At 46.1% G+C, this 21,117-nt stretch overlaps 4 protein-coding genes across 4 annotated transcripts; 1 reads left to right on the top strand and 3 right to left on the bottom strand.

The window, feature by feature from the left end:
- The first annotated feature begins 560 nt into the window (after window positions 1-560).
- Window positions 561-1,023, top strand: LOC123050475 (uncharacterized). Its single transcript, XM_044473264.1, has one exon. The coding sequence runs from the start codon at window positions 611-613 to the stop codon at window positions 884-886; it is 276 nt and encodes a 91-aa protein (XP_044329199.1). The 5' UTR covers window positions 561-610; the 3' UTR covers window positions 887-1,023.
- A 2,541-nt stretch (window positions 1,024-3,564) lies between these two features.
- LOC123055039 (G-type lectin S-receptor-like serine/threonine-protein kinase At4g27290) lies at window positions 3,565-8,221 on the bottom strand. The gene is made up of 7 exons (XM_044478941.1): window positions 6,863-8,221; window positions 6,199-6,309; window positions 5,968-6,092; window positions 5,619-5,835; window positions 4,429-4,666; window positions 4,214-4,346; window positions 3,565-4,066 (listed from the first exon to the last, which is right to left on the bottom strand). The coding sequence occupies exons 1-7, from the start codon at window positions 8,205-8,207 to the stop codon at window positions 3,707-3,709; spliced, it is 2,529 nt and encodes an 842-aa protein (XP_044334876.1). The 5' UTR covers window positions 8,208-8,221; the 3' UTR covers window positions 3,565-3,706.
- A 4,263-nt stretch (window positions 8,222-12,484) lies between these two features.
- LOC123050477 (uncharacterized) lies at window positions 12,485-13,024 on the bottom strand. Its single transcript, XM_044473265.1, has one exon. It carries the CDS (start codon window positions 12,958-12,960, stop codon window positions 12,694-12,696), a length of 267 nt encoding a protein of 88 aa, XP_044329200.1. The 5' UTR covers window positions 12,961-13,024; the 3' UTR covers window positions 12,485-12,693.
- Window positions 13,025-14,222: 1,198 nt separating this feature from the next.
- LOC123055040 (diacylglycerol kinase 5) lies at window positions 14,223-19,357 on the bottom strand. The gene is made up of 13 exons (XM_044478942.1): window positions 19,075-19,357; window positions 17,599-17,833; window positions 17,348-17,470; window positions 17,130-17,258; window positions 16,706-16,791; window positions 16,385-16,508; window positions 16,189-16,237; window positions 15,890-15,972; window positions 15,683-15,750; window positions 15,388-15,465; window positions 15,044-15,131; window positions 14,830-14,946; window positions 14,223-14,729 (listed from the first exon to the last, which is right to left on the bottom strand). Exons 2-13 carry the CDS (start codon window positions 17,830-17,832, stop codon window positions 14,400-14,402), a joined length of 1,509 nt encoding a protein of 502 aa, XP_044334877.1. The 5' UTR covers window position 17,833; window positions 19,075-19,357; the 3' UTR covers window positions 14,223-14,399.
- Window positions 19,358-21,117: the final 1,760 nt, after the last annotated feature.

The following is a 21,117-nucleotide window of genomic DNA, read 5'->3' on the forward strand; positions in this document are numbered from 1 at the left end:
AGGGCGGGGCCGGCAGTGTCCGGCCGATATCGTGGAAACCATGGCCACCGGCCTCCGGTTTCCCCTGCGTGTCCGCGTCTCCCCAAGAGCATGTGGCAAAAATGGTACTTAACCGGCCTCCGGTAGTCTAATCACTTTCCGATCCCAAAAGGGGGAGAAGATTTGCCGGACGCTGCGTGCCTCGAATCAACACTGCGTTGGCAGATTTGCATGATGGACAGATCTTTATCTCCCCGGCCATGTGCTAAAAGCAACAAAATTCATGGGCCATCATGAAGCCTCATCTGATGTGAGTAGCACAGTGTGAGCAGCACACAACTTGTGGCACAAGCGGGGCGCCGCATCGCCCGACCTCGGCGTCGGACAACAACCTGAAGCGACAAGGCCGCCGGCACTGCACCCGGTTTCCGCCCACGAGTCCACAAACCATGCGCGCGCCCTTACGTACTACGAGGCAGCGACGGCGGGCACGTACGGTTCACATGCCGACAGCGGCACCTCCTATAAAAAGCACCGCCATTTCGCAGGCAGCTGAGCACACTTGCACGCACAGCATCGAACGAAGCACTCAGTTGAGCACCTCGATATCTGCAATCCTAAAGTTGGTCAGATGGCGAGCGGCGGCGGGAAGGTGACGGCCTCGTCGTGGGCGGCGGCGATGAGCGTGGGCGCGGGCACGGTGGAGGCGCTCAAGGAGCGGCACGCCGGGCTGTGCCGCTGGAACTACCACGCGCTCCCGTGCGTCCTGCAGCACGCCGGGAACGGCAAGACCATGGCGGCGCCCGCTGCCGGCGGGGCGGCGGCGAGGAGGAGGAAGGCGAGGCAGGAGCAGGAGGAGGAGCTCCGGACTGTCATGTACCTCAGTAACTGGGGACCAAACAACTAGCTAGCTGATTTGTCATCAGTCCTCTCTTCTTCCTAGATAGCTAAAACGGTGCACTGGCTGCACCAGTTCGTTTGGCTGGATCTGGATGTGAATTGTGAACACAGCATTATGCTCCTTGTCGAGCTTGCGTAAAACACGGTGCGCTGCAGTACATGCCTCCATCCGGGAGAAATTCAGTACATATACGGTCGTCCGAATTTACAGGTGCCTTCGTATGGCCCATCCTTTTGTTGTTGTTGAAATGTTCGTCCGGTTCATCCTTGTTACTATTTCGTTCTGCGGTCCAAAGGGAAAACGAAAACTGTCCGTTCTGCTATCGATCGAAAACGACAGTCCGAATTTTGCAAACCATACGAATGTCCACATCTATGCCGCACACTAGATTCCCGTTACCTGTGTGCTCCACAAGCGAAACAAAAACCGATGATGCCCCATGGACGGCCAATACCGCACGCCGGAAGAGAAAAACACCGGCATGCCGACGATGCGACGAAGAACCAATCGGTTCATCAGGCTCAGTAATCTGATGGTTTTGGAGCCCAACCGTACTACACGGCACTAGTCACCACGGTCCACGGCATGTGCCGCCCTCTGCTCCCATATAAACCCCAACCTGCAGTAGCCGACCACCATCACCACCGTGGTTCAGAAGCGGCAATCCATTTCCTCTGACGTTTTCCTCAAACAACCGATGAGCCTGAGGCACGCGAGCAGGGTGCTGCTGAGGGCGGCGCAGGCCGTCGTGAGGGCGAGGCTGCAGCCGCCGGCGGCGGCCAAGCCGGCTGCTGCTGGCGCTCTGAAGCCGCCGGTGTCGGGAGCCGCTCACCCGCCGCAGCAGCAGGCCAGGCGGCTCTCCGGCGGCCTGGCCGACGCGTCGACGCAGAGGGCCAAGACGATCAGGAGGAGGGCCGAGAAGTCCGAGAACGTGATGCACTCGTGTGCTGGGGACCCAGCTAGCCCCTGCTGGCTGTTCGTTCGTTCTCGAGTATCCAAGGCACGGTGATCGGAGCATACGAGTGGGTGGCTGGATGTGCTCTCCGTCTCCCCGTGTATGCATGTAAAACGTAGAGGAGATGTAAAATTAGGACGGTAATGCATCACTGATGCACACTTGTTCTCTTTCCCTTTCGGTAAATTAATCTTGCCCGTGATTCGCTTATGGTCAAACATGCTAATTGTAATGGTTGACTGTTCGGGTGAAGGAGAAGAAACAGAGGATTCTGAATACTTTGTGTCAGTGAAACGAGCCAAACTGAAATGATAGGAGAAAACATTCATGAGACCTGACAACTTTGTGAACATAAGAGGGGTAACGAAGCAACCAAAACGACAAGCTACATCTTCACATGCATTCAGCAAACGCTTTATGTGCACTTATACAGCACGAACCATATCATGAAATCCACAAACACCAATCTATTCGACATTCACAATAATAGTATACTTGCAAGAACAACTCACGACAATATTAATTCCACCACATAATCATCAATATACGAAATAACTCATGTGTCATGCTTTCAACAAAACCACACAAAACTTGAGCAAGATAGGCCAATAGAAGGCAATCACAGGAGCAACAACCAATATGATAAGAAAAACACCAAATCAAGGGGATACACAAGGATTTACATGAAACCCCCTTGCAGCGAAAAACCACGGGCAAGAGCAAACAGTCTTTAACTACATAGATGAATAAAGCGCAAGGTTTTCCTTTTTTGAAAATGAGGAATGCCCTCGGCCTCTGCATCAATAGATGAATAAAGTGCAAGGTGGAAGCCAACAATTAAGGGAGGCTCCAAATCCCAAATTTTAATACTCTGATTTGGGTGAATTTGTATATCAAATAGTCTCACTCTTCTGCTTACCCTAAAAATCTTAATAGAACAAAAGAGCTCAACTCTCTTTCCGTTCTTGAGCTTGGGAAGATGCCTATGTAAATAGCTTTGCAGGAAGACCCCTCAGCTTGCTAACTATGTCAAACAACCCTTATTTCAGTCTACAACATCCGTAAGCATTGTTTTGCATGTCAGGGTGCCCAAAATGACTTCCGAATGGTGAAATAAGATATGTATGCTATCACATCCGCCGTCCACAAGACTATTAATTGTGGTTTGCCACAATGTTATTTCTAATTAAATCTTTCCACACAACCTCCCCGTTAAGTAGCTTAAAAGCCAATTGATCAAGAGACAATGGTCTTTTATAGTTAAAATCTTGAACACTCAATCTCCCGTTCTCTCTTGGGTTGCAGAGAATGCCCAATTTGACTACTTGTACTTCGGTTTCAAACTATCATTTTGTAAGATATATTTTGATTCCGAATAAATACCCAGAGAAAGGGGAATGGTGGGCCTACAAAAAGGAGGAGGGAGTGATGGGCAACCTTAGTCTATATATTGCTCTGAGCTGCCAAGTACCAGTCTCGCAACAATACTATCGTTAAAGGATCGGTTTTCCTAAGAGCATGGATCGTTCACGAGCCGAATTCGCTCTCTTGCAATGCGTTTGAATCACGAACTAGAGTCGGACTCATTCACTGCTGATTTTTTTAGGATTGTTCTAACCTCTTACAAACTTCCACCGCCACTTCAAAGAATGACAACAAAAACATAGGCATTTTGGTGAGCACCATCCACCCAGACGAGGATAGATGTTTACCTTCCAACAACTCAGTTTCTTCTCAAGTCTTACCTCCATATATGTTGAATCGCTATTCCGCATCTTTCTACAATGAATCAAGGTACCAATATATGCAAAAGGAAAAGGTACCAACATCACAACCAAAAGGCTGTGTGTAAATGATTCCTATGTACGAACTTAATTAGATTGGTTGCTAGCTAGACAACAATAGCTGGATCGACTTGATGGCGATCTCATCTCAATTGTAGTGGGGTTCAAGTGATCAGTCTCAAGTTCAAGGGACGGATTCAAAGGCATGGCTATTCCGCTATCTAGTACCGATCTTCTGGGCCAATCAATTTGAGATGTTGCGCTCGTAAACATGGCCACAACTTCAGACATGGCTGGCCTATCATCTGGCATTTCCTGGACGCAGAGGAGCCCGATCTGGATACAACGTTTTAGCCCGGGCAGTATCTCAGGCTCGGACTTGGGGAGCGGCACAATTGTCGTGTCGAGAAGTTCAATGATCCTATTCTGCTCCCACAGTTCCCAGGCCTACCAAAAAGAATTGTCAAGTTCCATCAGAGTATGTACATCTCAATCAAGAAATAAAACAAATGTAGAGCTTTGCAACACCAATGTCAATATGAACTGTGCATGCACATGCAAAGAAACATGAATTTATAATTTATTTGGACTTACTTGGGAAAGAAGCCTTTGCAAGCTACCATTCCTTTGCCCGCTAAGAGTCTCTAGAAGAATAACTCCAAAGCTATAAACGTCGCATTTCAGCGTCATCTCCCCTCCCCGCACATACTCCGGAGCTGCGTATCCCCTTCATGGAACGCAGCAGTGTTAGGTATGTCGGATCCGGAACATTTTTGTGTGGTGAATATACATATGTCTTTAATACTTACGGCGAAATGACAATTGTTTGATCAGGCCCAGTCCGATTATCGGCAAACAGTTTGGCGGTGCCAAAGTCAGCGATTTTTGGCTTCCACTCGTCATCAAGAAGAATGTTCCCGGGTTTAAGGTCACGGTGGATCACACTCTCGCCTGATCCTGCGTGGAGGTATGCAACACCATGCGCGATCTCGCGTAGTAATTCTAACCTTCTTGCCCAGTCCAGTGAAGCACGAAGATTAGGTGTGCCTGTCCAGTCAAATATAGATCAATTAGATACCTAAATCTACTATATAGAAATTATGGTTCGAAAACAAAATGCCTATGTTACTTCAAAATTTAACATCCAAATTATTAGCGGACTCTCTAAAAGCTGCTTATAAACACTATCAAGTCTCAAACAAAATATGCTCTAAGAGGTTTCTAGAATGAAAACTTCACTCTTGATTCAAAAAAAAAGGAACTTGAAAGAAGGAAAAACATGCAGATTGTATGTGAGGTACACCCTTTGGTCCTTTTTACTTCGCGTATTAGACTTGTGCCAAGTCAAGCTTTACAAAGTTTGACCAAATACATACTGAAAATACCAATATATACAATACCAAATATATATTCCATGAAACTTCATTTGGTAATGAATCTAAAAATATTCATTTGGCATTGTGAATGTTGATACATTTTTTTATATAATTTGGTCAAAGTAGAGATGCTTTAACTTTGGTCAAAATTTATGCAGACTAAAAATGACGGGAGGGAGTATATACAGCGTTTTCTTACAAAACATATGATGATGTATGACTAATAATAACCTATTTATAATATAATATAGTATATAATAAAAATATATAATATAATATATATAATATGTGCTCATACTGCTAATAATAATAATTCTTTTGTTACCAAAGTTGCACATATAAACCACGCAAATCTATATGTATGATTTTTTAGATTTGAAAAACCTTCTACACACGATTTTGTCCTGCACAGAAAATGTTAAGGTTGCCAAGCTAATGATTAGGGCGAAAAGCTGGAATTTTTTGGGGAACTTGGACTTAGGAGATCATGCATGTGCGTGAGAAATTAGCGAAACACGAGGACCTAGCACGCAATATATATATGTATGATCTTGTTTGGAACACAAGGATTCGACATTTAACTTTTCGCAAGAACTTCAGAAATTCCAATAAGAAGGGAGTACCAAATATGTAGATGTTCAAACTCTTGTTCTGCATGTATTCGTATACGAGTATCCGCTCCTTGCCTTCATCACAGTAAGCGAGAAGACGAACAAGACTGCCATGCCGGAGCCCAACCATCACTTCCACTTCTCTCGCGAAATCATTCTTGCCTTTTGTTGTCAGTGCCGTTTGTTTAAGCCTCTTGACAGCAATAGTTCTTCCTTCAGGAAGCTGCCCCTGGTGATTTTAGAATTTGATATGTCAGAAATTAGATTTGCCAATGGCTGCTTTTCTATATGCCAATGCCTTAAACAATGAGATGTTTTCCCATGAAGGATAACACACACACACACACACACATTGACGAACCTTGTAAACAACGCTAAATCCACCCTGCCCGATGATGTTACTTTTAGAGAAATTCCCAGTGACATCCTTTATAATTGCTAGACTAACTGAAGGAACCGCCATGGTAGGATTTTGAGGAATAGCACCTGCAAAACGAGCTTGCGTACTTTACAACATTGCATTTACCATGCATTTCCATTTTTTTCATTCATGCAAATAACAACAAGATTGAGCTATTAGAGCATAGTTTACCTATTATTCGGTTTTTCCTTCTCCACCAAATCATAAAGACGAGCAGAAGAATAGTAACAGCAGAAGGTAGAGTTGTGGCAACAAGTAGTGTAGGAAACCTTTTACGGCCACCTGTTTTTGGAGAAAAAAGATCAAAAATAAATTGAACATACATACTTAGAATCATTTAAATTTTATTTTTGCAGGTATCATTTCTTTAGTGTATTATCACAATTTATGTCATCTAATCATTGTTCCCCATCCAGAAACCTTGAAGTCTTGTACCCACACATGTCTTCACTTGCAAAATGTTGTAAAACAATATGAACTCTCTTAAATTTTGGAGAGAACAAAAAATCACATCTCATCGATTTCAACTCCAAATAAATGTGACCGGCTGGTTTCAAAATTTTGTAGAACTAAGATCAAATTTATACTAAGTTTTATGCTTTAAATTGCTTGAATTCATACTTTCTATTTTAATTTCAATTTATGATAATTTTGAAATCCTTAACAAATTCAGCTTTTCCACTGAATAATTTACTCTCCATAAAGCGGACCATAAGAATTAGTGTAACTTATAATTTGAAATTCTGAAATTGTATCTACAATACAAGGATTAGGACTGAAGTTAAACATTTGGGGCGAAAATGTAGTGTCCACCCATAATCTGTACTGTACATACCCATTTCTGATTTTGACAGCCTCAGGTAGAGATTCTGCCCTCTGTCGACGAGACGTAGATCAACAATGGCATCGGCCCACCTGACGCACCCGGTGCCATCGCCGCCTCCTCGAATATCGGCGGCGGCGTAGGCCAAGCACGAGCAGTCGGCGAGGCACCTCGCCCTGCACTCCTCCAGCGTGACGCCCATGTCCACCGACGCATTCTGCGTGTCGGGAAGCTTCATCCCTGGCACCACCTTGAACCCGTCCGTCGTCGTCCCGCCGGCACAGTCCAGCGCCACGTCTCGTCGGCACCCATCGGAGTTATCCTTCACCACCAGAGCCGACGTGTTCGCGGCGCTGAACCCGTCGACACAGCCGCAGAACCCCGACGACGCCGCCTCGGGGTCGCAGAGGCCGAACGGGCCGCACTTCCCGTACTCGTCGCACGGGTCCCTCGGCCCCTGGAATATGCGGTTCCACTCCCGGCTGCTCGCGTCCCACTCCAGCCGCTCCGCCTTGCCGGTGTAGTTCACCACGACGCGGGTCAGCGGCGCGCCGGGCGCGGCGGTGTACCCGTAGGTGATCTCCCACGGGCTCGTCGTCACCAGGAGCGGGTACTTGCCCGCGTACGCACGCGCCTCCGGGACGCCGTTGAAGTAGATCCCGTTCCATGGGCCAGTGCGGTACGTCTTGACGTCGCGGTACCACAGGATGATCTCCGGTAACCCGGTGGTTTGCAGCGTGCGGCGGTAGTCTCCTGGCGACGGGTCGTCGGCGGAGCGCCACGACGTGAGCTGCCACTCGCCTCCGGTCCAGAGGTTCTTGCCCAGCCTCATGCCGGGCAGCAAGGTGTCCGACGGCTGATCGAACGACTGCCACAGGGAGGTGCTGCTGCTGCCGTTGCGCACGACCAGGTTGCCGGAGTCGAGAAGCTGAACCGCCGCGGCGGAGGCGGGCAGGAAGTTCGAAGACCACGCCGTCCGTGTCTGGCGTGAGCCGTCAAGCAGGACGAGGCTGCCGACGTCGTTGAGCAGCAGCGTGCCGGACTTGTCAAGGAGCGGCTGGTTGCGGTTGGCGACCCAGCAGACGGTGGCGTTGGACACGGAGAACCATATGCCGAGGTACCTCTTGGTGGACGCCCCGGGAGAGAAGAACCCGAGGGTGAAGGAGCCGCCGGATGAGACGAGCGTGTCGCCATCGGTGAGCTTCTGGCCCCTCTCGAGCTTGTCAGTGACGCCGGCGGCGATCGAAAGGAGGAAGAAGCCGATCAAGAGCAGCCGCAGTAGGAGACGTGCCGGCTGTTGGCTGGTAGCTCTCATGGCGGATGGATGCTGGATGCCTCTTTCCACAGCACAGCTCATGCATGGACCGTGGGATTGGGATGTATACGGCCGAATTCTGCGACCTTTTCAAAGCTAGATTAGACTGGTCATGTAATTAAGTTGTTACCTCTCTTGGACCGATATCAAAACATTTAAGTACTTGTTAATTTGGTTAGTAGTGTGCTACGTACTTGATAGAGATGGGACTAAAAATGTTCTGTTTTCGTTTTCGAGATTGAAATTCAAACATTTCGGTTTCGCCGTTCAGGAGCAGCCAATTTTTCAAGGAAGTTGCAATCATCAGTTGATTTTTTTTTTCAGTGGCAGATGTGACGCGTGTGGAGGGGATAACAGAGCAATCACAGTCATTGCAGAGCTCTTGCTCGTCGGAATAGTACAAGCTATAGTGTGGTTCTAGATGAATTCATTAGACTGGATCAAATTGCCACCCGTAGCCGCCATCTGATATGCCTACTGCTCTAGTAAGCAGAATAAATGCAGAGCATGGCATCGATCGCTACGTGCACGTGCTCCGTCCCTTCGAAAATACAAGGTGTACTGAACTTTTGACAAGTCAAACTTCTCTTTATTTGATCAAGTTTATACAGAAAAATATTGATATCTACAATACCAAATCGGTATTATTATATTCATCAGGAAAATATTTTCATACTTTATTTAGTTGGTAATGTAGATGTTGCTATTTTTCTATAAATTTGGCCAAACATAGAAGTATTTGACTTCAGAAAAATAGTAATGTGCCTTATATCTTCGAATGGAGGGAGTAACTCAAAGTCTTAAACGACCCTCGATCAAATCTTCGAAGAGATCATGTTACCGCGGTGTCATAGACTAATTCATTTTGGAAGTGTCCTTGTCGGTCTACACACACAAAACATGTTAACGAAAATCATGGTTGAAGAGATCAGATGTCTGCTCTGCTTAGTAGCCTTGGAAATTGAAGGTTCTCCCGCGTCAAAGAAGTCACATGATATCCGTCATCGATTTTACCTTGAAAAAGATCAGAGTGACTTGTGTTGCTCCACATTTACTTGGTTAGAATTCTTAAACATTATTATGTTTGTCTTTTAGTGTATATTTCTCATAATAGCTTTAAGATGTTGGTGAATATTAGCAGAGAGCTACTATTGAGATTCACGTGGTACAAGTGTGAGCAAAGGGTTAATCTTATCCCGTTATCTCATGTAACGGGGGTAACATTAGTCGTAGATGTTAACCAAGAGTCGTGTTTATAGTCAATCAAAGACAATGGTGTCATGGCGGGTTTTGTCTCGTGGTTAAACTTGATTATCCCCCTCATGGTAGCTACGGCTAAGTTTATATAATCTCATGCAGTGTTGGCACAACATGTCCAAACCATCACGTAGCTTCATGTAATACAAGGCCTCAGATAGTTGACTATATTATTGAGTGCACGATTTATTTGCGGCGTAGAATTATTAGTATTCCCGACTTACACACCGAGGTGTGTTAAAATAAATATTATTTGTACTAAACTTTGTTACTTCCTTATATTTAATACTTTTACTTAATTAAAATGTTAGTTAATATATTTTACTATATAGATAACCAAGTTAATCACATAAAAACATGTATGCATATACATAATCATGTTCTTTATATAGTTTGTAATGTTTGTTATTAAAATATATATGCTTGCAGTGTGCTAAATTTAAATTATATTTCTAACAAAAATTACATGCATTTTCTTCTTTTCTCACAATGTCCTTTGAAGGATCTTCAAGTTAAATCCCTTGAATACGGGGAGGTGGAACATAAGAGAATACTCTCTCCATCCCATAATATAAGAACATTTTTCAAGCCAACTTAGCTTCAAAAACATTTTTATATTATGGAACGGATGGAGTATAATGCTTCCACTGATTACTATCTGTAACATATGCAAGCTTTTTGTGTGTGTGTGCGCGCGCGCACACATATGTATAAATAATTAAATATTCTTTGATATCTTAACATAGATCTCTAAAGTGTATGTCCTAGTGAATATCTTGAAAGCAGTTTCTAGCGTATGGTTGTATCATCGAATAGGACCATTCAAAACTGGCAGAGGCATTAGGTGAGAAACATTTTCGCGACCATGCACCTATAATTTTGAACCCCACTTGATACTTGTGAGGAGAGAGAATGAAATAATTAGCTCTATCTCTCCTAATCCCCATTGACCTCTTGTTCAATGTGGCTACAAAGGCGAGGAGGAGCGGAGGCATGAAAAGGAATTGTGAATATGATGTCTTGCAAGTGCATATGACTAGTTATAGCCAGTTTACAAAGTAAGATTACTTAATCCACTACGAGCTGGAGAATTGGTCATTTGTCTATTGTATGTTGAGGTCAAATAGCATGGTGTTTACACTCCTTTATCCGTGAGCACCTTGGGAGGATATTAACATGGATTTTCTGCTTGGGTTGCCAAGAACTAAGACGAAAAGGAGTCTATGTATGTGGTTGGTGATAGATTTTCTAGGATGGCACATTGCATTCCTTTTCATAAGAGCAATATTGATTCACAAATGTGCTATTTAGGAATATTGTGAGACTCCTTGAAGTAACTAAGACCATCATCATCTCTGACGGTGGCGTCAAGTTCATAAGCTAATTTTACTATACATTTTTGGTCAACTTGGGAATGAAGCTTCTCTTCTCCACAATTTGCTACCCATAAAGTGGTGGTGAAATGGAGCTCGTGAACTGAACTTTGTCAACTATACTTTGAGAGCATTGATAAAAAAGAACTTGAATATGTGGGAAGATTGTCTACCTCATGTTCAATTCGCCTACAATCATGCAATTCATTCAATGGAAAGCAAGAGGCCATTTGAGATGAAGTATGGCTTAAATCCCCCACACTCGACTTGATCTTCTACCACAACCGCACCAATAACGAACCAACATGGATGTCATCAACAGAAGTTTTGTCTCTCCTTATTTTGCATCGATCGTGAGTTGGTGACAGAGTAGGCCTACTACCCATCACACATCAGAAGCTCAGACGGGAGAAGTAGCGACGAGGCCCTGGCTTCGTGTCAAGTTCAGCTAAAAACAGAGCACGGCCCTCTCGAAAAAAAAGGTTTGAGCGTGGCTACATGACAAATCCAGTTCCTCTAAGCCATCGGGTAAGATGTGTACACGCATGAGAAAATCGGGACGAGTAGATCAACACAGAAAGAACTAGTAACAGTTGTAGTGTACGCATGTGCCATTCACATACGCATATTTCTTTTTTAAATCGACGTCTTTTTACGGTATGCCATTCACATATGCTACTTTGCTTTCGCCCTGTACACACAGATATGCACAGATTTCATACTTAACCACGCAGGTAACCACCTCACACGGGTTAGAGCATCTCAAAATCTGTGTTTTTATTTCCGCAGTGCCAAAATAAGTCCGGTAAAAGTGGTCAAACCCATAAACTTTTTTCAGGCCCCTAAGAATTCATTCCCATGACCTTTTTATTTGCAGATTTGAAGGCAAAACATAAGGAGGACTGAAAACCGGTCAACACTATGCAACAAGGAAATTACCGGATAGTTCCACGGTTTAAGAGAAGCTCTTAAGATAGACACACCGCCGCGGCGGGGGCGGGGGGGGGGGGGGGGGTTGTTAAATCAGGAAGGGGGAGATTAATTGGTTGGAAAGATCCGTAAAATTATGTAAACGTCTGTTGTCTGTTTGTGTAGGTTTACAACCTCCGTGATCTTGTACCATACTCTCATTTTTCCTCCTAAAGATCGCATATAAAATGTTCATATACTTCACTCTTTGTCCATGTACACACATATCACGGAGGATGAGAGCAATGGCATTGTGTTGTGTGGACGCGGTGGGGAAGTGGACTAGAGTCCACGGCTTCACCATAAAAAAGGATGCTGCCAGGGCGGCTGACCAGCGGGCCTGCCCAGTCGTGTGAATTAAATGGGATCGGTAGGAGATATTTGGACGGTCGACACGCGGGCCTAAGACGGAAGACGAGAGGACACGTGCGCGTCCGTTCGGTGCCCGTCTGACTGCAAAGCCGGATCAAATTTGCACTGAAATGGATAGAGCCGGGAAACATACATATTTACGGATAAGGTGACGCATTGGACCGTGTCTTGTGTTTGTTTGGGCCAAAACAGACACACGACTCGGGGTGGTTGGAGTTGGCGTAACACGCATGACACACACAGCAAAAACAGAGCCTTGCTGCTACTACATGACAGGTTCAGTCAGTAGCCTGCAGGTGAAGATGTATGTACACGCAAGAACAAATCAGTAGATCAACACGGCAAGAATCAGTGTAACCCTATGCCATTTTATAGTATTTCTTCTTCGAGATCGATTTTTTTTACAGTACACTTTACATTACGCACAGATTTGCAGAAACTTACAAGGGTTACTTGGCCACACGGCACGTGAACCATGAGCACGCACACTGCTAATTATATATTTTTTGGCGAGTCGCTGCTAATTACTATAATCAGTAGTACTAATCCATGCGGTGCTAGGCGTTGGGGCCCCACATGGAGAGGAACATGACGGTGCGGAGCGACTCCTCCTGGGCCGCCGCCCGCCTCCGCTGCTCCTCGGCCGCCTTCCTGGCCAGCGGCGCCTTCGCCCGCGCCGACTCCGCCGGCGCCCTGCCGGCCCTGGCCATGGACTGCTGCTGCGCCTGCGCCCTGTCGGCCTTGCCGGCGGACCTGCCGACGGCGTCCCGCACGGCCTGCGCCGCCCTCGCGCCCACCCGGCTCATCATGTACCTCACGCTCATCCACCGATCGCTTTCTCCTCTTGCTTTGGCTTGGTTTGGTTGTGGTTTCGACGTGGATGGAAATGGGGCGCGCCGGCGTTTATATAACGCGGTTAGCGTGTTGGCGTGCATAACGCGGGCTCGGTTCCTGCGGGCACGGCGCACGGTTTTGGTGGTGTTCTCTGGGAAACGGGGGGCGTGCCGCTGACGGAGGGGGGTCTGGAAGATGCCTTTGCCTTGTCACCGCTCACCAAGTCCTTATCCTAGCACCACTGCTGCTACACGATTTCGACGTCATCCATTGCGCGTTTTTGTCAGTCGAGGCTTCAACGAGATGGCGCAATGGTCGCTTCCAATCTCAGACGAGTGGTAGGAAGACGATGATGGGAGCCGGAAGCTTGGTGGACAATGCACAGGGTAGGACCCGGGAAGTGATTCTTAGGTGGATAGATTAGTTGTGTTCTAGATGCTTCACTTCGTACAGATCGAGGTTGCGTTGTGGATGGGCTGCTAGCCCAGTGGCGTCTCACAGCCGGACGCGTTTTGAGTGTCGGCTGGAACTTTGTTGTCTCATATTTTCCTTTTTAACTAAAAAAAGCAATGCGAACTAATATGTGGTTGGATGGTTAGAGGGACAGTGGTATTCCCGGCCCACCAACGTTCAAGTCCTAGTGCTCGCATTATTTCTAGATTTATTTCAGGATTTCCGGCAATGCGCTTTCGGTGGGAGATGTTCCCGTCGACGACGAGGCGCCTACGGTGACTTCGTAAATCTCAAGATGATATGTCGTCTCAGTATTTCGAAGGTCTCATAGAGGTGAGTGTATGCGCGTGTATATGAGCGCTTGTGTCTGTATTGATGTTAAAAAAAAAGACTAAAAAAAGCAATAAGGGCATCTCCCCTCTATTTTAACCAGTTTTTCTTTTAAAGGTTGCGTTTTGGAACTGCGGTGAATTGTGGGCCTCTTTGACAAGAGTCTCAAAACACCGCAAACAAATTTTGTTCCGTTGCTTCAGCAACAAAGAATTAATTCTTGCAAGAGATTTGAGCCGACAGATTTTTTTAATTAAATATACAAAAAGAACTCTTTGCAGAAAAATTATAGAGTGCTAAAAAATTTCTTGCGGATTTACAACTACAGACTGCCCCGCAAAAGAAAAGAAAAAACATTAAAACAACTGCAGACTGAACCTGACTGCCTAAGCAGTGTAATCTGAATTGCCGCACCTCGTCACAGTGCAGCTGAATAGACGATTCAGACTTGAGAGGTACCACTATACGCTTCCAACAAAAGAACACTTGCCATTTTTGCGGTTAGTCAATATTGCCGGTATACACAAGGCTACTATTTAAGCTCCGAAATTAACACCATAACAAAGGGGAATAATCACTGCCAGCAGTAGCGAGCATTCTGAAATCTCAACCATATCAACAAGTCGCGGGAACCTCGACTAATCACTCAGCTAAGATGCGCAATGTCGACCTCATCAGGTAACTTGAAGGTGTCCGCAGCGCCAAACTTCTTCCTTCCCTCCTTCCACTCGTCCTCGTCCTCCAGGCTGTCGCTGTCGTCATTCTCATGCCCGTGGCTTGACGGGGTCGGGGGTTCCTCGACGCTCTTCGACTTGCAGTGGCCGTTGGCGAGCATGGTGACCTGACGGAGATGGGAGATCTCGACGACGACAGTCTCGTCGTTGCTGGGGAGTGGCTGCTTCCATGGCTCACCGTCGACCCTCATGAACGTGTGGTCTGCTGCTCCTTTGTGGAACTCGAACCGGATCCTATGAGCCTGGACAATGAAATTGCCATTGATGTCAGACAGTCAGTCAGTCAGTCAGCGACCATGAATCTGCAGTGTACCGAGTGGTGAAAGAACCGAGGTATTTCACCTGCGCTAGACGAGTTCCGTGTCCATTAGGGGCCAGCAAAACGAGACCATGCCAGGCATCACGGAAGCCGACAACCTCAATGAGTCCATCATCAACATAAGGTGCAGTCAGGTCCCTCTGCATATATTGCCAGGTAAGCTTGTTAATTTCTGCAGAAGCAAGTCATTAAATATGACAACGAACAAGGCGACTCTGTGCAAGAAGGGGATCTTACGTCTTGTTTCTTCCTCGTCCCAGGGGTTCCCCAGGGATTGAATCCTCCCGAGAAACTTGGCAAATTGAGGCAGATAATCGATCGAATACTGAAACAAGAGAAAGTTTGTTGATATTATTTTTTGTCACTGGCTGTAATCCAATTCTTACAAATAATGATAACAAGAATTTCAAGTATATGCCACCTCAACAAGAAGAAATTAGCAGGTGGCAAATTGATTGCAAGCCCAGACATTTAAGATGTACAAAATGAAAATTGCCTGACTCTACACAAATACTGCTGAAATTGCCTGACTGTGCACAAATACTGCTGATACTGCCAAAAGGCAATAAGAATTTATTTACCTGCTGGGGATTTTAAGCTCTTCCCATTTGCCACCAGGTCTTTTCATGATCTTCACCTTTGCAAGTTGCGAAATGTTCCTGAAAATGCGAGCTCGAGATGTCATATACATGTCTGAGGTCAAGGTATATAAGAACTCTTAGCTGATGGCGAGGTTATTAGGGTTCTACCTACAGATCTAAATTGATAGATACTGTACTTTGATGGCTTAATAACACATCAAAATGCTAATAATTGGAAAACAAAGATAATATAAGCAAGATCAGAAGCACAATGGCTGCATTAGTGATAAATTACCTTGAAGAGGAATGGGTTAGAGAAGGAGCAAACCATCCTTGTTTAAGTCCAAGCTTAGCATATGTACCCTGCATACACAAATGCATTGCAAGATTCATCATACATCCATACATCACGCAGGCGGGCTAGCAATTCTGATGTCTGAATTACCAACCAAAGGAAAGGATAAAAGAAAATTGTTTCCCGCACAAACACACCAAAAAATACCTGATTCGATAGCTGGTTTTTGAACTTCTCTGGATTTTTCTTCCTTTCAGAGTGGAACCCATACGACACTTGAGCATCCATTCCTGTAGTGTATAAAGTCATGGTCATGTTCATAATTTCTTGCATGGTTCAAAATCAGGACACGTGTACATATTTAATAGAAAATGTATCCCATAATTGGACACTGAGACATGTACTATGGTAGTTACAAATATAGTTGTGAAAAATGTTTATCATCTGAAATGGTACGCAGCCTTTGTCTGAAATATAAGCTAAGCAGTAAGCAGAGCAACTCTTACCCATACTAAAGTAATTCCAAAATCCTCCACGGAATGTGTGGTAACCCTCCTGAACAAAGACATAATTGGTTAATAAACTCATGACATTTCAACTTTTCAGTGTATAAATGGCATTTATAAGTGATAGTCCATTGGTACAATTATATTAGTAATCGAAGGATTAACAATAAATGGTAGCAGCAGAAATATGTCCTACCACATTGAGCTCATCAGAGCCAGTTACACGGTGGAACGCGTGCAGTGAATGAGGCAGCTCTAAGGGAGCAATAGGATCACATGGACCTTCCTGTGGAACTCGCATCCTCATGATGATATGCCAACTGAAACAGTAAAGTGCATCTAGATTGAGTTTTTCTGTCATAAGCAGAACAGAGAACATGTTTCTCATGCATTAAACTGACTGGGACAACAACTGGAATAGAGAAATAGTATGTGAAATAACCGTTGGTGCCAAGATGTGCACGGTAATCAGAATGATAGTTTCTTTCCAGAAGCACAATTATAGGTGAGACAATACCTATCAATGCTCATTTCTCTTGCTTCTTTCACTAGCCCAAGGAAGGATTTCACTGCCTCTTGGTCAGTAGCTGGGTTCTTCTTTCCCTGCAGTTCAAGTTAAAATGAATATCAAAAACTTAATTCCTTGGTGAACTGAGGAAGCAAGGTAGAGAAAATTCAGGCCTTGCACTGTACACAGACCAGGTAAAAATAACATGTCAAAGGAAACTGACAACCGTGTTACGTTAAAACGAAAAGTTGCATTCCTCATGGAACAGCCAAACAAGAAAATTAACTTGTGGTACTGGTATGTTCTTTTGTTTGTCGGGAACACATGAATGTTCCAGTAACAGCAAACATGAAGTGCATAAAGAGACGTATTCATCACACATTAAGAGAGTATGTGCTTGTAAGTCATAACAAAAATTAGGCACTAGCATTACCCATCCAAATGAAAAAGGAAGGTTGTTTCCGGTTCCCAGAGGCACAGTAGCGACAGGGGGTGAGTGTGTAAGCTTAAGATCACTAACTACTCCAAGCAGCCAACTTGCCGTGCCATCACCACCAGCAACCTGTTTGAAAGTTCCTTGGTTAAAAAAAAGAAACAGAAAGGCAAAAGGACATTCTTTTGCACTTAAGATTATAAAGGTAGGACGCTCACAATTAGTCTCAGGCTCTTCTCTATTTGAATAGCAAGAAGGTCACCGTTGGACTTGAGCCTTTGGAAGTTGGCATACAACCTGTGCAGCACCTTGTCAGGGGACTCTTCAGAGAGATCAAAAACCTGTGAAAAGGTGAATGATGTAAATCACCCCAGCAATCAAACAAGATTTAAATAGCTACTGTGGACCAATAGATCAATGGAATGCACTGTTTCAGCATCACAGCTTGTGCAACTGCTAGGCCGGGTACCTGTGCTTCATTGAGAACTTCCCGGTATGATTTGATCAAACCACTTCCAAGTTGGCCACCGCTTCTAGAGTTGATGAAGACTACCACGGGACAAGATGGTGCATTATCAACGATGACCCGTTCAGAGTCCGGCTTTAGTATGTAGTCTGGAATGCGGTAGTCCGACAGCGGCCCGCATGACTTGCTGCCAGAACCGTTAGAACCAATTGCACATCCGTCCATCCTGCAGTCCATCCTGCACATCATGGTAGACAATTTTAGTTTACACACCTTACCAAGACTCTTGGACCAGCAGTCTACCACTCGTTCTACAAGTGTGAGTGGGGGAAGTTGAAAATTTAAAGTGGTGGTTTAAAAGTATCTTTTAGAACCAAGTACCATAGCCATCCCCATTATTGAACTACAACACCTAAGTCATTCTCCAATAAAAGCATGCTGGAAGCAGTTCATTGAGATTCTTGATGCAAAGTCAATAAGTATAATTGCCTGAAAAGAAATATTTCTATCTAGACTGGAAATGAACGAAACAGAGTTCATATCGCATTACCAACCACAAATTGTGGGCACATTTGACAGAAAAAATCATCTCAATACCATGTTGAAACTGGAAAATCATTCAAAGCGAGGATGACATGGGGGCCTGGTGCCACATGAAAATGACACCTTGCATGGTATTTTTCCGACTAGGTGATTTTTACAATAATAGCAAGCAATATTGGCGAAAGAACTTCATATGCATATCCCATGACTGCACAAAATTCCCGTTACCATTGCTTACAGTTCACCAATTCACCATCTTTTCTGAAATTAACACTGTGCAGCACTATGCCAGCACAGTGCAGCAGTACACCAAGTAACAAGAAACATGAAGCATGATAAAGTATGGCAGATACGGCGCGCACGCACAAGAAGCGAGTGCAGAACTTGGAAACAACTAAACAAGGGGCCCTGCTTTCCCCCAACGATATTATACTGCTCCCGAAAAGAAAAATGATATTCTTATAGCAGTACTACATAAGAAGAATCGGAAGTGAATTGCGCTGCGACGATGCTACCAGTTCATCTTCTTTGGGAAAACAATGCCACCGCAGGCACACAGCCGTCCCCAGTTTCTTCGACGAACCATCGACGCTAACCGCAGAAAGAACCAGGCACGCCATGTACCGTGTAGGAAAGAAAAGGCCCGGCGACTGAAACCCCTGCGCCAGAGGAAGAACCAGATCCCCAACCCTCGGCAACACGGCAACACCCATCGGGAATCAGGTCACCACACATGTAGTAACAGCCGCGCGTGGATCTAGAGGGGGAGAGACAGATGCGGCCAGCACCGACAGTAGAGAACGTGGATCGAATTCCGGTAACCGGAATGCGGGGGAAAACAAACGACCCAAGAAAAGAAAAGAAAAGAAAATATCTTCAGCCGAAAGATCCCCTCGCAAGATTCAGAGCGGTGGGTGGCCGGCCGTGGATCTTTACCTGGACTGCCCGGCGGGTTCGGAGAGGTCGGGGGAGGCTCAGCGCGTCCGGCGGATTCGGTGGATGGACTGGCCGGAGACCGGGGAGGGAGGAGTTGGGGGAGATTCTTGGTGGGAGCGGGGTACTAATAGGGGAGGGGGGCTAGTGGATTCGGGGCTGGGCTTTCCTTCCCCGGATGGTGGTGGTGGCGGGCGCCGAGAGGGCGAGGACGCCGAGGAAAGAGCAGACGAAAGCGACCCCCGGCCCTCCCCCGCGGTTCATTCATGGAGCGGGGAGGCGGGCGTCAGCAGTTTGTCCAAGGGCGCAACGTCCCACTGGCGCCCGCGGTGGCAGCGGCGTGACCCACTGCGCTTCCGACTTTTCCTTTTGTTTTGTTTTGTTTTCTTTCATTTCCTTACTTATATTTATTAGGCTGAGTAAACCATATGAAAGTAATTATTACTAGAAGGAAAAGAACATAAAAGGTATATATAGCCATAGGAAATAGTACTAGTAAGGGTAGTTTTTTTTTCTTTTTGATTGAGTCACATTAAATGTCGTTTTCTGTTTTGGTAATACTTTTTGACCCTGACGAGTGTCACACATGCGGCACGAATACATAGAAACTCGGAAGTTTTTTCATGGCAAGTTTAGTGACGCGAGGATGGCAAGTTTCGTTGTCAAACATGGCAACTTTATTTTCGGATGACAGGTTTCAGTGTTTGCTTTTTCTTTTCGGATGGCAACTTTAGCTGTGAAAAACGTCAAGGCGGGACTGCTTCCTGCAACACGTGTGGCACCTTTCACTTGGTACTTTTTTTGGCAAATGTATAAAAGTCATGTCTCTCTGTGTGTGTCATTTTCTAGGGTGCTCTTTGGAATGCCAGTCAACTTGACACACTTGGGTCAGCTGCGGATATGACCCACCGCGGATCACGTACTCACAAATACGATCCAAATGTGCATTTTCGGAATTCCATGACCCACTTAGCAATCCTCGGCTAGTTTCTTAAAACTGAATTAAACCTCAAACACTTTTTTTTGCAGGAAAAAAAACCCTCAAACACTTTTAGAACCTACTACTATATTGCATTTCACTCGATGTTTTTTGCAAATGCGAGGCGTGGGTTTGTTGCGCTCGTGCGGATGGTCTGCTGGCCTTCCCCTGCTTTTCGAGTTTATTTTTGAAAATGCGAGGCGTTTTTTGTACGAAATGGAAACCTACCGTGTGTAATCTTATGTTCCATACAAACGGGGCTACGACGGCAGTAGCGGCACGTCCAACTTCAACTCCACACGGGTCCAACGTCAAAGATAGAGGTGCTCCTACCAGGCTACGTATCTAGAACCGAGGACGAGTAGCAGGAAACTCGTGCGCGCAGACGCAGCGACCGACGACAAACGCAGCCGTTTAGGCGCACCGCACCAGCTGCTAGGGTTGATTCTGGCCAGAAACACCGCACCACCGTGCCGCCGCCGGGCTGATTAGTAGCAGTGGGACGACCACCGGACCACCACCACCAGCGAGCAGTGGCAAGTGTTGGTTGGGCGACGGTCCAGGACGCGCGGGCGCGGTGAGAAACCAGACGGGTTCGTGCGCGTGGAATCTCTGCCCGCTCGCAGCGACCCGGGCGGGGCCGCCGCGCCCTGTGCGTTCTGCCGTCCCGCGTACGCACGTAGCGCGTCCGTTGGCTGCCCCGGCGTTCCGGTCAGGTACCTCCACATCCACAGGTACGCTGACGCGGGCGCGTGCAATTACAGCAGCGCGACTGCGACTGCGGCTGCGTGCGTAGGCGGGCAGCGATCGGCGACTAGAAATGGACGGAAACGGTGGAGTGGATAGGTACGTATTTCGGGGTAGCGACGGCTCTACGATGCTTAGCCGCGTTAATAAGCTCTGAGCAAACGAGACCACATCCAGGAACCCTCCGACCGCCCCCGAAAAGTAGGATCGCACGAGGCGATCAAGGGAGGCGACGAGGGTTCCCTTGCGCGCCGCCGGTTCCCTCTCTCTCCATCGGCGGGAGGGTGGGGGAACCTTGGGTCTGTTCGCTAGGTGGGTGT

This window comes from Triticum aestivum, chromosome 2D (assembly GCF_018294505.1).
Source record: "Triticum aestivum cultivar Chinese Spring chromosome 2D, IWGSC CS RefSeq v2.1, whole genome shotgun sequence".
NCBI lineage: Eukaryota > Viridiplantae > Streptophyta > Magnoliopsida > Poales > Poaceae > Triticum > Triticum aestivum.